Source organism: Taeniopygia guttata, chromosome 4A (assembly GCF_048771995.1).
Source record: "Taeniopygia guttata chromosome 4A, bTaeGut7.mat, whole genome shotgun sequence".
Classification (NCBI taxonomy): Eukaryota; Metazoa; Chordata; class Aves; order Passeriformes; family Estrildidae; genus Taeniopygia; species Taeniopygia guttata.
The window spans coordinates 4,394,442-4,410,690 of NC_133029.1; the positions used below are offsets into that span (position 1 = coordinate 4,394,442).

Genomic DNA, 16,249 nt, shown 5'->3' on the forward strand with positions numbered 1-16,249 from the left:
TGCTGGCAGAAGGGTTGGGTATTGTTTTCTCCGAGGTTCGGCTTCAGAAAGGGGGAGAAGAAAAAAAAATAATAAAATAAATAAAAGCCCGTTTGGCTGGCGATCCCTTGAAGTTTTGCTGCTCTCCTGCCTCCCCCTGCAGCCCCGGTAGATGCGATTATTAAATGTCATTGTTCCTCCGCACGCCGCCCTCCCCGCCGGGGGAGCGGCCCGGGGCGGGGACGGGGCTCGGCGCTGCGGCCCCTCCGGCCCGGGCACGGTGGGCGGGGGACGGGCGGAACAAAAGAAACTTGCCCGGTGCCCCGCTCGGTGCCCCGCTCGGTGCCGGTAACCGCAGCCGGGGCAGCGCACGAATATCGATAGAGACGCGCACAGAACGCACCGAGGCGCGGCTCCGGCCGCGGACACACGCTGCCCTGCCCTGCCCTGCCCTGCCAAAGCCGCACGGATCCATTTTCCGCCTCAAAAGCGCTTTATTTTCCCGCAGCCCGAAGCCGCGGCAGGTGTCAGCGGCACTGCCCGGATCAGCCCCCCCGGCCGTGCCCGGGGCTGGGGGCCGGGGGAGCCCCCGCAGCCCGGCTCGGCCAGCGCACAAACCACGCACCCGCACTTTTCCAGCTATTTGGTTTTTCTTTCGTAAAAATGTTTATTTAAACCTTTTGGTTTGTTTTTTTTTTTAATTTCTTTTTTTTTTTTTCCTTTTACAACAATAAAATATTGCGTCAATATAAACCCCTTGACTAAAACTGGTCGACAACCAAACGTTACAGCCACTCGTGTGTTTCGTTATTATTTTTATCCAACACTCATTTAGGCTTCTTTTTTTTTTGTTGTTTCTTTCTGAAACGCTTTTTTCTTTCTTTTTTTTTTTAAACATAATGCGGAATTTATTGAAAATAAATAATTGTTGGCAACTGCAATAGGCAATTTTGGATAAAATAGTTGAAAAAAGCAACCTTTAATGAAAATAGCGTTTATTATACATCAGTTACTAAATGAATAAACTAAATGATCTTTCTTTAAATTAATAACTTCCAAAAAACGTTTAATATACAAAACTGTACAGTTATAAAGTTGGCAGAAATAGGCAGGTCCTCAGTGTCGAGTTTTTTTTTTTTTCTTTTTCTCTTAATTTCTTTTTTTTTTTCTCCTATTTTCTTTTTTTTTTTTTTTTTTTTAAGCGCTTACTGAAAAATACTTGAAAAATATAAATGTGGAAAGGAAAAAATCTGGAGGAGGGAAGGAGGGGGAGAGGAAAGGAAAGGAAGGAGGGGGGGATGCTGTGCGGGAGCTGCGGAGCGGGGACCGGCCCGGCCCTCGGGGGGCCGCGGGTGCAGCCCCGGGAACGGGGTTGGGGGGGAGCCCGGCCCTGCCCGGCGGCCCCGGGGGCTCGGGGGGTGCGCACACACACACGGACAGACAGACAGACAGACACACACGGACCCCCCGCCCTTGGGGACAACACAGCCCCGGGCTGGGAGGGACAGGGGGAGAGGGGGCGGGTGCAGCTCAGCACTTCCCTGCGCCCGAAAAACGGCGTTTGCATTATAGTGACTTTGTTTTGGTGGTTGAGGGTTTGTGGTTTTTTTGTTTCTTTCTCTCCCTGTTTTGTTTTGTCAGTGATTATTATGATTTTTTTTTCCTCCCCCCTCCCTCCCCCCCGCCGCCCTCCCCCCTAGAAAAGCTTTTCCACAAATCCAGCATCTCCCTGCGACGCGGAAAGAAGCTCAGCGTGAACCAAATGCGGGCGTTTTCTGTCCTCTTCCCTCCCTCCCCCCCGACACCTCATTCCTCTTCACTATCGAAACAAAATACAGAGAAACCGATTTCCGAAGCGAAAGCGCAGAAGGATAAAGGTGTTTTACTACAGACCTCTCAGTCTGGCGCTGATCAAAAAGCCCAACTCATCTTCGGAAAGAAAAAGACTGGCAAATGCCACGGGTTTGGTTGTGATGCTTAATTTCGGGTAATTCTCCTAGAAATAATTATTTTATATATATATACATATACATATATATATATATATATATAATTTTTTTTTCCTTGTGAGAAGAAGGGAGGGGGGAGGTCAGGCTTGTGACCCGACCGTTTTACGGTGTTGGGAAGTTCTTGAAAAGGAAGAAAAAAGCTGCAACAAATAAGCCTGTTCTTCACATCGGTGCGGGGCTCCGTGGGCGCGGAGGGAGCCCCATCTCCTCGGGGGGGGGTGAGGAAGGGCCGCGGCCGCCCTGCCCCGGCCCCGCTGGGTGACACTGCCGGTGCTTGGGGAAGGGAGGAACGTTTGGACTGCTCAATTCGATACAAATTAGGTCACAAATATTGTGTACAGTTTGTAGTAAAACACCTCAGACATTTAAAAACGCTATATAAGTCTTTAAAAATGCAAAACTAGTCTATTGTAAAACAGATTCACCTGAAATACAGCTGATATAACCAAGGCGCTGGAAGGTTATTCATAGGCACACATCTGTCTTTCCTTTTCTGTCGGGTCTTTCGTTCTTTTTTTTTCTTTTTAAAATTTTCTATTTTTCCGTGGGTTACCCCTTTTTTTTTTTTTTTAATTTTCTCTGTTTTTTTTTTCTTCCCTTTTGTTTGGGTTTTGTTTTGCGGTGGGGTTGGTTGGTTGGGTTTTTTTTTTTTTAATGCGTCTTTTTTTTTTTTCTTTTTTCTTTTTTTCCTTCATCCTAGCAGAGACCGAAAACAAACCTTGTCTGCGAGTAAACACCGTGTGTGACCAGCGGAAAGGTCGGAGAGAGGAAAAAAAAAAAAAAAATATTGCCGAGGCGGCGGCGGGCGGGCAGCCCTGGCCGCGTCTCCCGAAAGCATAAGTTAAAGGCGGCGGGCAGTCCCGCGGCCGGGCAGTCCCGGGGCCGCACCGCGGTCAGAGGTCGTGGCAGGCCGTGTCCGTTTTCACGCCGTGCGAGTACACGTCGTGCTGCGGCTGCTCGCCCGGAGGGGTCATGCGCTTCTCCTTCTGCCGCCGGTTGCAGAACCAGACCCGCACCACCTCCTTCTCCAGCTGCAGGCTGTCCGCCAGCGAGGAGATCTCCTGGGCGGCCGGCTTGGGGCACTTGAGGAAGTGCGTCTCCAGCACGCCCTTGACACTCACCTCGATGGAGGTCCGCTTCTTCCTCTTCCTCCCCTGCGCCGCGATCTTGTCGATGCTCGTGGGGCTGCCGGTGGAGGAGTCGGCCTCCTCCAGCCACTTGTTCAGCAGCGGCTTCAGCTTGCACATGTTCTTGAAGCTGAGCTGCAGGGCCTCGAAGCGGCAGATGGTGGTCTGCGAGAAGACGTTGCCGTACAGGGTGCCCAGCGCCAGCCCCACGTCGGCCTGGGTGAAGCCCAGCTTGATGCGGCGCTGCTTGAACTGCTTGGCGAACTGCTCCAGCTCGTCCGAGGTCGGCGTCTCCTCGTCCGAGTGGTCCTGGCAGTGGTGGCCGCCCAGCTCGCCGTGCTCGCCGCCGGCCTCGCCGCGCAGCCCCGGGTGCAAGCCCTGCCCGGCGGCGGCGGCGGGCGGCGGGGTGAGCCCGCCGTGCTCCAGCATGCCGCCCACCGCGAACCCGCCCTGCGAGTACACGCTCAGGGGCTGCCCGGCGGCGGCGGCGGCGGCGGCGGCGGGGGGGGCGGCCAGCGAGGCGCTGTGCGCCGGGCTGGCGCCCCAGGCGCTGGGGTGGTTGGCGTGGGGCGAGTGATGGGAGACGTGGGGCGAGCGGTGGTGGATGATGGCGCCCAGCTGCAGGTCCTCGCGGCCCGGCTTCACGTCGGGCTGCTCCAGCGGGCCGCCCGCCAGCGCCGCGGGCCAGGGCGCGCCGTCGCTCAGGCTGGTCACCCAGTGATGCCCCAGCGGGTGCCCATTGCCGGGGACGCCCTGCAGGTACTCGCTCTGCAGCAGCTTCTGCGGGCTGCGGAACGGGCTGCCCTGCTGCATGCCCGCGCCCTCGGCGTGGGCGAGCGCGCCGGCGCCCAGCAGGCCGTAGGGGTTGGAGGCGGCTGTGGCCATGGCCGCGGCAGCCCCACGAGTTATACTGTGCCGCCGCCGCCGCGCCAGCCTTTGACATCCACCGGCACGGCGGACCGGCGGCGGCCGCGCCGCGACTGGCAGCCGCGCCGGCCAATGGGGGCGCGCCGGCGGCAGAGCCGACCAATGGGCGCGGGGCGGAGGCGGGGCGAGCGGCGGCGGGGCGGGGCCGCGGGGCCGCGCGGGCGCGAGGCAGGAAGTGAATCACTCCGCCGGCACCGGGGGACGGCCGTGAGGCGGCCCCGCCGCTTAACTCCTTCCGCGCCGGGCGGGGAGCGGCGGGGCCCGCGGGGGGGGCACGGCTTAAATGGGGAGCGCCTGGGAACGGGGGGGCGCGGGGGGCACGGCTTAAATGGGGAGCGATTAGCGGCGGGCAGAGGTTAAACGGCGGCGCCCCGGCGGCAGCCCCGCGGGACCACCCCGGCGCTGCCCCCGCCCGCCGGTCCGGGCGCGCTCCGGTGCGCGGAGCCCGCTCCGCTCCTCTCCGCTCCTCCCCCGGTGCGGCTGCCCTGAGCCGCGCGTCCCCGCCTGCCCCGGGCCGTGCTCGGCAGGAAAAAAAAAAAAAAAAAACAAACAAAAAACGGAGAAAAACCCCAAATAATAAAAAACAGCCCCAAAAAAGGAGCTTCTCCACCTCGCCGCCGCTAAATCCCGGCGGATGCTCCTCAAAGTTGGCAGCGCGGGCGCGGTGCGCCGCTGCTGCGCGCCTGGCGGGCAGGCTGCAGGGCAAAACCGGGAAAAAAGAAGAAAAAAGGGGGGAAAAGTGAGAAAAGGGAAAAGAATAAGGGGAATATGCTCGGGACCCCCCCGCGGGACGAGCGGGGGGAGCGCGGAGCCCCCCGGCTCGCTCGGGCCCGGCGGGCAGAGCTCCGCACCCGCGGAGCCCCGGCGGGGCGGGCGGAGCCGCAGCCCCGGGACCCCCGACCCGCTCCCGAGTTCCAAAATGACCTTTCCCTGCATCGTTTTGGAGGTAACCGAGCTGCCTAATTATATTTGCACTTCCAGAAGACTGCATCAGAGTCCCCTTATTGGTTTGAAATTCCATTAAATATATTGCAAGAGCTCCTAGGTTAAGCTTGATTTAAATTTGCATACATTTTCATATATTTAGCAGAAATAAAAGAAGGCTTGCAGCTACCAGAAAGTCATTAAGGCATTAGTTTCTCTGAGAAGACAGATCTGAAGAAAATTCAAGAAAATGAGAAAATAGATCTAAATAAGGTGAGCGCTCCTCTGGTTCCTTCCGAGCCGGGTCCCATCGCTTTCCTCATTATAATAATAATAATCACAATAATTTCTCGCCGGGGCAGCGTGTGAGAGGGGTAAAGGCAGGGCTGGGGGGTGAGGAGCAGAGAGGGCCGGGGCAAATCGCGATATATCGGGAACTCTGCGGGTCCCCTCCGTGCGAGCGCTGCGCTGCGCGCCCGCGGGGGTGCGGGGACAGGGGGGTGGGGGGGGCGGCTCGGAAAATAAATCCAAAATAAGGAAAAGTAAATAAAAGCATGAAGTTTGCGGGCAGAGGGGCGGCGGGGGGGTCGGCGGGAGGGCCGGGAGCTGGGGATGTCCCCGCTGGAGCCGCGGTCCCGGCGCGGGGCGGTGCGGGCGGTGCGGGGCGCGCAGCTCCGCGGCCGAGCGCGGGGAGGGCAGCGAAGGAGTTATCGCAGCAGCCTCTTCCTCGTTGGTTTTTTTTTTTTTTTTGCCTTTCCTTTTTATTTTTTCCCCTTTCCTTTTCTTTTTTTTTTTTTTCCTCCCCCCTTCCTTCTTTCCTTTTTTTCCCCCCCACTCTCCGCCTTCACAAGCACCTCGAAATAAACATCACCGCAGCCCGCGGGGGAAAAAAAACCAACAACAAAATAATAAAACCACCACCCCCCCCTCAACAACATCAAATCCGCACTGTATAAAAACGTAACTAAATTATTTAAAATTAATTTGCACTTTAACTTCCGAAACAATTTTTCAAATCCCATTGCCCGTGAAAATAGATGTTCAGATCCGCCGTTTAATTAAGGCAGAGTCTCTGGCAGGGAAATAAAACCCCGAACGTCCCATTTTAATCTTTGCTGCAAATGTAGCTAAGGCAGAGCCCGGCTCTGCTCCTGCCGAGGCGGCTCTCACCTCGCCTATAGCAGAGTATGGTGGATTTTATAGTGTTTTTATCTGCATATAGTTAAATCTTCTTGCTGTTCTAACTAATCTGCTGGAGAGGGTTTCTTTAGCTCTTTCCTGTCAGTCTAACTTCCCAAGTGTAACAGATGCCGCTCTCAAGCGGTCCTTTCTGCTGCTTTTCTTTATTCAGCCTCGCATTTTTCTCCCCATGATCTGGGTTTCCATAGAGAGAGGAATAAAAGGGGGACCATGGCCACAAATCCCCTGCCCCATGCAGAATAAAAGAGCCTTATTCAATAGCCGACCCCGTCTGGACATGGGAGAAAAATAAGTACATGCAAAGCTACTGTTGCAAGAATTTGTAACTTATTTTTCATAGACCGAAACCCAATAAAGTTTTTTTTTGATTAAAAAAAATTTTTAAAAAAACTTTTTGGGTTCGGACTGTGCGCTCGAACCCTTTGGCTCTGGGCGCCCCCGCCCCTGAAGGACCCGCGTTTCCTCAGCAAATAACTGCCTTTAATATCTATTTTTGCTGCTAAATCTTTGGCGTGAAAAAGCTCTCACAATAGCTGGAGGCAGCCACCGTCCTGGGGCAGCGAGAAGTCGCTATGGAGAACGCCCCGCTTTGAAGTGCAGGAGCTGGGACTGCTGCGAGTCCCCCTGGCACCGGTGGCACCGGGGCTTCCTCCGGTCACCGGCTGTCCCCTCGGTGTCACCGGCGGTGTCACCCACGCGTGGGGCAGGGCTGGCTGGCCCCGCTCCAGCCCCTTCGGGATGAGCCCGTTCCCCACCGCGCTGGAGGTTGGCACCTGAACCCACCAACGCGGTTATTATCGTGACAGAGCTGATTTTATTATATTTAAGAGATTCCCCCCCACCCCCCTTCCACTCCTCTCATTGTTCATCCGCGGGAGGGGAAGGAGAGAGAGGGAAAAAAAAAAAAAAAAGGTCTAAAAGGGGTTCGTTTTGATTGTGTTTAATACAGCATGAAGCTCGGAGCGGTAAGCTGTGCCTCGGTGTCGTGACCTCTATATTGAAAACTTCACCTTCAACACAAGTTCACTTTAGAGACAGGACGAGTTAGATTGCGCTTGGTGGGAACAAGTGCAAATTTAAAAACAGAGTCAATCATAACGGGGGTGGGGGCTGGGAAAGGGCAATTTAACCGTTTCTGGAGCCAGGAGTTAAGGTTTGCATTGTGTACATCCAGGCGCTGGGGCTCCTGCTGCAGCCCAGCCGCCCATCCGTGCTGAGAAAGCGGCTCCTGGAGCTCCGGAGAGGCTTTGGGAACACCTAACCAGCGTGGGGGAAGCTTAGGAAGCAAAAAGGAATTTACAGAGTATTAGCAGAAATTAGCCAATACCGACACAAGCTCAATTAGTTCTTTTTTTTTTTTTTTTTTTTTTTCGGTCTCTGTTGGCTGCTCTTGAACGTGAGTAAATGCTGTGCAGGGAGAGAGGAGGGAGAGAGCCACACAGCCATCTCCGAGCCACAGCCAGGAGATGGACTGACAGATTGCAAATTAAACTAGTCCTAATGTAGGAATGAATGCGGCCCCCCCACCCCCAAATCTCTCCCAGCACCAGCCCGGCAGCAAAGAGCCCGGCACGGAGGGAGCGTGGCTGCGGCTGGGCTGGTCCAGGGAGGGACAATAAAGCCAATCCCGGGCAGGAAAAATCACAAGGTAAATAGTATTTGTATTCTAACTGCTGCGATTTCCGAAGCGGTTTAGTCGACCCTTTGCTCCTCTGCTCGAATCGCCTGTTATTGTTATTAGTATTAATATTATCATTAATATCTTTTTTCCCACGTTGTTGATGTTTGAAAAATGTACTCGCTGCGGGAAAAAAACAAAAAAATGTCGTTCATTCGTGCACTACCCCGTCATGTTCAGGTCACTGTTATTTTTGAGCTGGGTCGGTTTTAGGAGGTCTTGTCTCGAACATTTGGTTGACGTAGCAAAAAAACCGTAAATATTCCGGGGAGTCTCTCCAAAACGCACATTTTTGCCGCGGGAGCGGTCTCGCCGTCTGGGAAAGCCACGGGTTGGGGTTTGTTGTGTTGAGCGGAGAAGTGTGGATGGGAGAGGCGGCGGGGAAGGGGCTGCGGCCCCGCTCCTCTCCTCTCCTCTCCTCTGCTCTCCTCTCGGGCGGCTCCCGAGGTCACGGCAGGAGTTAATAGACCCCACAACAATGCCGATCCCTTCCCTTTTACGTAGGCACTTTCCTCACCGTGCCATTCAAACAGGCGTGATGACAAGAACGCGCTGCTTTCATCCCGGACCGAAATCCCGTGCTTTTTAGGTCGTTGGTTGTGTTTTGTCGCTGTTTTTTTTTTTTGTTGTTGTTGTTGGTTTTATTTTTTTTTTAATTTTATTTTCCGGTGAAGCTTCTCCCAGCAAACGGGGGGATGCGGTCAGAGATGGGCACCCCCAGCTGCTGCCACCCCAGAGGCCGTCCCGCCTTGTGCTTTAGAAATAATCCAAATACGATTCCAAACGGACAGATTTCTGCTCAGACATGTTTAAAGGAGAACGGGTTGGATTTGAGCACGCACTAACTGGCTGGCTAGTTAACCTCTGTTGACTAATGAGACATTGAAGACAAATCGCTCTGTTCCTTGGATGACAAATACCTGCGTTGCTGTTTGGTAGCTTACCGAGCAATTTCCATGTGGGGTTTGGGTTCATGTGTTGTGTTTTCCCTTTCATTTATTTATTTATTATTTATTTAACTATACGCTTTTCCAGCTGTAGCTGTCGGCGTGCAAAGCATCCAGCGATGCTCCTGATCTCGCAGAGGGATTGAAACGCCTCCTGCATTTTGAAGCGCCTCGTCATCCCTAGATTTACGTTTATAAATACGTAGATGCTGCTGCTAATTCTTGGTTTTCTCACAGACTTTCGTGTGTTTATGGCTCGCTGGAAAGTTTCCTCCCCGCTCCCTTCAGATCGCGCCAACCAAAGCTGTTATAAAAATGAACTTTCAGGCCAGGCTGCGTTGCTAAAAGATGTTTCCTTCGTGAATCGAGCTTGGGCAGCGCAGGACGGTGATGGTGGGGCAGGCTGGGTGTCGTTCGCTCACGCGTGGCCCTCCGTGGGTCCCCCAAAAAAAGCCCCAACATCCCCTGCCAAAGCCCGTGCGCTCCATCCCCAGCGTGTGCGGTTCCCTGGCACCTCCTGGCAGCTTTTTTCTCTGCCGGGGAAAGGCTCTGGAGGCTGCAGCATCCCTTCCCCTCCGCGCCCTGCCCGTGGGGGAGAAGTTCAGGGGGAGGCGGGCGGGCGATAAATCACCGCGGGCCCCGGGAGCGCACACGGGAGAGTCACATCAAAGCGGGGGAGACAGCGCTCGGCTGCGAGAAATAAATGGGAATAAATCAAAGTGGGGCTGCCCGGGGCAGGGGGTGCCCGGGGCCCGCCCCGCTCCGCCCGGGAGCGCCGGAGCGGAGCGGGGAAAGGCGCTCTGCAAACTTTTAATGAAATCACCGGCGGTATCGATTTTTGTGGTTTTTTTTTTTTTTACTGTGCTTCAGACATTGGAAAGTGTCCCTCTGGGGATGGGGGAGGGGGCAGAAGGCAGCGGTGCAACGCGAGCTGTGTTGGATATTGAGTTATTTCATATTTTAGAAAATCAGCGGTGTCTCTGAGGGTTCTCCAGAGAGGAAAGGACTCCGGTGGGGGGGGACTTGAGCCAACCCACAGAGCTGGGGTTCAGCCATGCAGGTATCAGTTTGCAGTCCCTTCGTGGAGCTCTAGGGGCCCGTGTTATCCCCGCGCTCCCTGATGGAGAACCCCGGGAGAGCTGCTCTCCCCCTCGGACAGCACGTTCTTGAAGTGCCACATCCCAGTATTTCCTATTTGCCTCTTCTCCAAACTGTTTAGAAATTACTAGTAGCGGATAAGTAAATTGCAAGTAAACCTAGTGAATTAGGATGATTCTCTATCAGTTTAATTTATGTTTTATAGTTAGTTTAGCCTTCTGATTTGATTGCCTTAGTAATGTGAATTGCCTACAGCTGCTGATGATACAGCTTTAATTCTGTTTTAAAGGTCATGTAAACATGTGCCTGTAGCATAAGGAATGCAAATTCAATTCCCTTTTAATGCTTCCTCACATTCACTTCACAGCCTTCACCTAGAAAATTAGCAGGATTTAATAGGGAGCCGTGTGGCTGTTGTGATTCCATTAAAAGCCCCTTTCCCCCCCAGGCGTGGCTCTCCCGGCCCACCCCACGCCCGCGAGGCGGCCACGGAGGCGCTTCCCACGCCCGTTTGGGTGGAAATCGAGGCATTTTCCACCCCGGGACGGACTCATCCCTTCAGCTGGGAGTTTTGTCAGCAGGGAACTGTCCCAGGGCTGGAGAACCCGGCGGCACCGGGAATTACCCCTGCAAGGAGCCAGAGCATCACCCAGGTGTGCACCTCTGCGTGAGGATGTAGCACAGCCGCGTGGTTCCTACGTCACGGTGAAAGACGGCGCTGGGAAAGAGAAAAACGGATAAAAATTCTTGTTTTGGGCCGAGGTGGGCTCTCCTCAGCAGGAGGAGAAGCTGCGCCGCGATGCCAAGGTGATAGGTGTAAACGCCAGACGCCTGCGCCTTGCAGACGGGCATTTTCCAATTAATTTTTAAACACAGCCAGCTCTGAGTTCATCAGAGATTGCTTCACCCTACTGCAGAGAAAAAGAAAAAAAAAAAAGGTAGACCCAGAAAAAAAATTATTATACCACTGTCTTCCCCCTGGTTCAAAGGGTTTTAGTGAAGTTGCCGGGAAGTTTCCCCTTTGAACGGGCGGGCTCTAACGAGCGGGGAAGAGCGGCAAAAAAAGCCACTCTGGAGTCGCTTTGAAAAGGGAACGATCTGTCTGTGCAAAGCGAGCCGGGGCGAGAGGCGATTCCGCGGCCCCTCCGGGCACCGGCACCGGGCACCGGCACCGGGGCAGCGCAGGGACCGGCCCCGTGCTCCTGCGGCTCCTGCGCTGGGACAGCGGCGTCCAGGAGGCACCCAACACCCCCTTTGCTCACGGGGTGTTTTCCTGAGATCAGAGGGGTCCTCTGCCTTATCCCAACCACTTCTTGTCTGGTCCTCTCCTCATCTTCATCGCCATCACCCCGCCTTCATCCCCATCACCTGCGCTTTCCCACTGCTGCCTTCATCCCCATCCCTCCCGCGTCCCTCTGTCTTCATCCCCATCAGCTCTGCCTCCCCGGCCTTCATCCCCACCCCTCTGCCTCCCCACCCCTGCCTGTGCCAGGCCCTGACTCAATGGAAATGTTCAGCTGCCCTCAGGTGCCCCCCGAGGCCCAGGGAGCCGCGGTGCTGAGGGCACTGAGGGCACATTCCCTCTTTCCTTGCTGCAGCAGCCAGGAGCCCACCCTGTGCCCGTCTCTTCCTTCAAAAATGAGCGTTTTTTAGCAAAATCTGAATACTTGCAGGAACAGCTCATTGGTGATTCTGCTAATGTTGCACACCTCATTAAATAGCCCCAAACACAAGGAGGTTTAAATGACTTTATTGAATTAAAAATAGCATAGGAAATCACCTATGGTACTTTCATCAAATAATTACTGTAAACTCTATACATACAGCAAGAGATCCCTTTTAACAAATCTATTCCTAAAACACGGGGGGGTTCTGCTTAATGGCTGAAATAACTCAGAGCAGCACAACCCGCTTGAAACATTGAGCCACACTCGGGCACTTCCTAATATGTTCCTGTGTGTTTCCCTGAGTGTTTTTCTTCCTTATCTTTTTTATATCTGAAGTTCTATTCCCCTCCTCTACTCCATGTATTTGATCATTTTTTCAAGTCCCTTGGCTGAACCAATCTCTTTTCATGCAGAGGATAAAAAGAGAAAAACTTCAAAGTAGGTTCAGGTAATTAACAGCTGAGGGGAATATAATCTAAACCATAGGCCCTGCTTTGCACCCAGGTCTGCTTTCAGAGCCAGCCGGCAAGGGAGTGCCTATTCCCTATAGCATCCAAATCTGCTTCCTCTGAACAGCTTTGCCAGGCCTCCAGTTATCACATCTGCATTTCAAACACCATGTCTCTGGCATTAATTATTAATTAGCCTACAGTCACCCCAGAGGATTTAAGTTCCAGCCTGCACATACTTATTCATTGACCTCTATCTTAGTTTTTGTTGGAAAAAAACCCACTAGAATGCTTAATAATTTCCTTTCTCTCAGACCCTCTGTTCCAGTTTCATGGCAGGGAAACAGTATATTTTGAGATGGAAAATCACAGGGTTGTCTAGAAATTTGTTTAGAGCAAAACGCTATGTCAAGAGTTTGAACAAACCATTTCAAAAGATTTAGAAGGAGTTTTGCTGGAGCATTTTTACCTTTGACAAATGAATTTATGGATTTCCCAGAACTGAGAGGTGGTGGAGACAAATGCAAGGCAGTTTGGCTCAGCGTGGAACAGTTCTTCATGTGCACTTTAAAAATACAAACTGGATTTAATTACTGGGTAGCACTTTTAGAGGATCAAACCAAGGCAAACGTTTATGTGACAGCTCTGGGGTTATCCTGCTCTTGACACTGGTAAGAAGGAAAATAAAAATGCATTTGCAAGGCACCAAGGAGTGCTTGGGCATTAAATCTGAGCTCTGTCCCAGGGAATATGGAGCTGAAGGAGCCTATTTTTGTATCAGTCCCAAGGTAGTCTGGAAGAGGCTCCTCTGCTATTAAATAAGTACATATCTCACTGCTGCTTCCTTTGCCATTTTGTGTCTTGAGATTAAGGTTCCAGAAGTAAAAATGTCAGAGCAATCAGGTACAAACTGAGTTATATGATTCTCTTTTTTCTCAAAACTCTATGAAACCCAAAGTGCCTGTTAAGAGTTTGGATGAGCTGTTTATTGAATCCTCCCTTTTGTTAATGGATTTTAATGCTACAATATCCCACTCCTCTGATGAGGCCTCTTTTAGTTCCTCATGCAATTATTCCTAGATAAACTTTTTAAAATGTTGCTGTGGTTTCCGTTTTTTATTTGTGGTGGTGCTATCTGAAATAATCACTGAAACATGAAATATTTCTCCACTTTGCTTCCTAAGGAAGTGTTTAGTCTGTAATCACGAGGTCAGATTGGTTGACTTCTGTGCCAGCCTAGAATTGATTTTTGAAAGCATTTAATCTGCGCCTAAGACTCTTTGAATTCCTATTTAGTGGAGGATATGGAAAAGAGCTCTGAGACACAAACATTTGTACTTAAACTGCTGGGCTATCTCGGGAAACAAAAATGTGTTTTTCTAAAATTGCAGCTAAACCAACCCTTTTGGAAAAATCATAAATCTGTGCTGAAATGAGTACCTGAAAGTAGATGTAGGGGCCAAAACTGTTAACTTCCATGAGGGATTTCTCTCCTCAGCCTCCCTGAGAGTTTTGAGGAGTTGGTTTGTTGCTGCTCTTTTATTATTTTCACATTTTATGAGTAGATCTGGGGAGCATTCAGCATTCAGTAATAAATATTTTTTCCTCTGCTTCAAATATTTAGAATATTTCTTAGATTCAATGTAAACAGCAAAAAGTGCCTACATTTCACAAGGAAAAGAGGAACAGGCAATACATCAAATTAAATTTCCAGGAAGATGGTTCCCATTTATAAAACAACAGATTGTATCTTGGTGCTGAAGAGGGAGGTAGATCCAGACTATTTTAATGAGACATCCAGGACCTTTTAATCACTTCTGCAGTGATACTAATACCAGTAATAACAGTGATAATGGAAAAAAAAACCCTGGTGTGAAACCAGGGCTGGAATCTGTTCTCGGTAAATGTCAGAATGTTTCTGAAATTAAAACTTAGTGTTAATGTAGCTCTGTTCCATATGAATATTAAAGAGGAATAGGGACTAAATTTCTTCCACAGCAGAGTGAGATGTTGTTTTAGAAAACAGCCACATGGCAGCTCGATCTGCAGGGATGGATCTGGGGTGGTTTTAGGGGGTGGCTGAGGGTGAGGGCAGCTGGGCTGGGTTTGAGCCCTCTGCTGCTGTCTCCTCCTTCTGCCTTTTGTTTCCATTTATTGCCATTTATTAACCAGGTCCTTGGGATAAAGGTTCCATGCCCCAAGATTGGAAATCTGTTACCAGTGCTGTTAAATTACATTTCTGTGTGGTTATAGAGCCAGGAGTGAGGAAAGCATGAATGTACAGATACAGTGGGTTTGACATGTTGTGAAATATTTGTACTGTTCATGTTAGGAGAGATGAATTTCTATAAGAAGCCTATTTTATGCTTCATTTTATATATATTTGCATTTATAGCTTTCTGTTAAAGCTTAAATATTTTACTCTGTTGGTGAGATCTAACCCTTGGCAAGTCTGGAAATGCTTTGACCTCCATTCTTATTACACCCTTCACTTTTTTTCATTTAAAATAACACCTGCAATAGTTTTCCAGCCGTGCCTGACATCCACCAAGGACCGAGCTGGAACTTCATTTTGTATTTCGAATGTTTCACACGAACATGTTTGGAATTCAGATTTGGAGGTTGCAGATCACTTTTTATGTAGAGAAACCACATGGGTAATTCTGATTTTCAATTACTTGAAGAGTGATTATGGTAAAAGACTGTTGATTCCTTGTGTGTTTGGGGTCCATGGGCATCTCTGGATGAAACCCTGGGTGCAGTTCGAGGGAGGCTTTGCCACCTGTGCAAACAAAGCTCTTGTAGAAGGGGTGGGTGAGGTGGAGATCTCTGCAGATATTGCTGTGTCAGCAGAAATGGGGTTAGACTAGAGGAGAATGTGGGGCTGGACCTTGAGCTGACATCCCTGCGCAGGGTGGTGCTGAAATTTGGGGAGCAAGGCTGGGTTACAGGAGCAAGGGATGTGTGCAGTGCCAGCAAAGGCTGCACAAGTGACATCCCAGTGATTTTGGATAATGTCTGAGGTAATCAAAGCTTCTGGAAGATGCTTGTCCTCCTTCGTGGTTTTGCCTGGCAATGGCCATGCCCTGGATGTGCAGAATTGATGTGATGAGGGTGTGAGCAGGGAGGGCCCGTGAGGAGCCAGCAGATTCCTGTGCCCAGAGGTGCCACAGACCCTCAGCTGTGGGACAGCAGTGGGCGAGTGGGGACTTTGGCATGGTGACCATGGTGATAATTTCTGTACTCAGCCTGAGCCCATCCTAAACTTGCTGTTTGCCTGACTGCAACCTGACCATGCCTGTCCTCCTAAACTTTCCTTTCAGCCACATCAGTCCTAAATCCCCAAAATGTGACATCCTCAGAGCCCTTGCTGCCCCTCATGGCGTGCGGCAACCCCGGCGTGTTTTAGCTCTTGGAGGGCTGGGGCTGAGCCTGGCAGGAGCCACCCCACAGTCCCAGCTCCTGGACACATCCCCAGCTCCTGGCCACATCCCCAGCTCCTGGACACATCCCCAGCTCCTGCCACCTGCAGAGGTTTTTTGGGAAGCTCCTGCCAGGCAGCCCCTGGCACAGCCGGGCACATCCTGCCCCTGAGCCGCCGCCTGCACCTGGGGCACCCACGCTGAGCTGGGCACTCAGCTCCTTGGCAGTGCCCCTGTGCAAAGTTTTGAAGAGTTTTTAGAGTTCCTCACCCTCCCACTTATGTGTTTTCCTTTCTTTTTCCTTATTTATTTTAGTTTCTCTTTCCCTCTCCACGCAAATATCGCCGGGGCTCCATTTACCGCCCTTGCTGGGAGTTTGCAGTGGAATAAGTTAATGGGGCCAGGTTTAAGGTGAATTGTCACAGTTTGGGTGACTTCAATCAGCTGGTAGTCCAGCCTATTTGGTTGCAAATAATGTGTTTTCTAAAATAAAACCTTTCATGACAAAAATCATGGACTATTGGAATGGTTTGGGTTGGAAAAGACCTTAAAGATTGTCTCATTACAATCCTGTTGCCATGGGCAGGGGAAAAAAATATGAACAGCATTTAAAAAACCTTTTATACGTGCAATCCAAAGAATAAGGATGATATTTGGGAATTTTTGGCTTTTATTATCGTTGCTGTAAGTTTTGAAATCACAAACCTGAGTGTTTATGTGTGCCATGTAACTGCTACCACCCAATCACATGTAACACTCCATGGTAATTGTGTTCATAATTATCCAGTTAATTGAATTTCTGCAATAGTTAAAAATGGGCAC

General features: G+C 51.3%; 2 protein-coding genes and 1 long non-coding RNA gene across 27 annotated transcripts in view; 2 read left to right on the forward strand and 1 right to left on the reverse strand.

Moving 5' to 3' along the window:
- Positions 1-1,997: 1,997 nt before the first annotated feature.
- Positions 1,998-4,015, reverse strand: POU3F4 (POU class 3 homeobox 4). Its single transcript, XM_002186587.6, has one exon. The coding sequence runs from the start codon at positions 3,998-4,000 to the stop codon at positions 2,882-2,884; it is 1,119 nt and encodes a 372-aa protein (XP_002186623.4). The 5' UTR covers positions 4,001-4,015; the 3' UTR covers positions 1,998-2,881.
- A 384-nt stretch (positions 4,016-4,399) lies between these two features.
- The window catches only part of LOC140684151 (uncharacterized), an 80,513-nt gene continuing 68,663 nt past the window's right edge, over positions 4,400-16,249 (forward strand). For 4 of the 25 annotated variants that reach the window (XM_072929031.1, XM_072929032.1, XM_072929035.1 and 1 more), the window contains exon 1: positions 7,138-7,814. In XM_072929031.1, the coding sequence (XP_072785132.1) occupies positions 7,679-7,814 (136 nt within the window). In that variant the 5' untranslated portion in view covers positions 7,138-7,678. The other 21 variants (XR_012055950.1, XR_012055949.1, XR_012055951.1 and 18 more) reach the window with 13 other exon arrangements.
- Positions 8,440-13,104, forward strand: LOC140684153 (uncharacterized). The gene is made up of 2 exons (XR_012055955.1): positions 8,440-8,779; positions 8,880-13,104. It is a non-coding gene; the product is annotated as an uncharacterized lncRNA (long non-coding RNA).

Bases quoted from the DNA above. Each gene is read 5' to 3' on its own strand.
- POU3F4 (XM_002186587.6), bottom strand. From the start codon at position 4,000: ATGGCCACAGCCGCCTCCAACCCCTACGGCCTGCTGGGCGCCGGCGCG.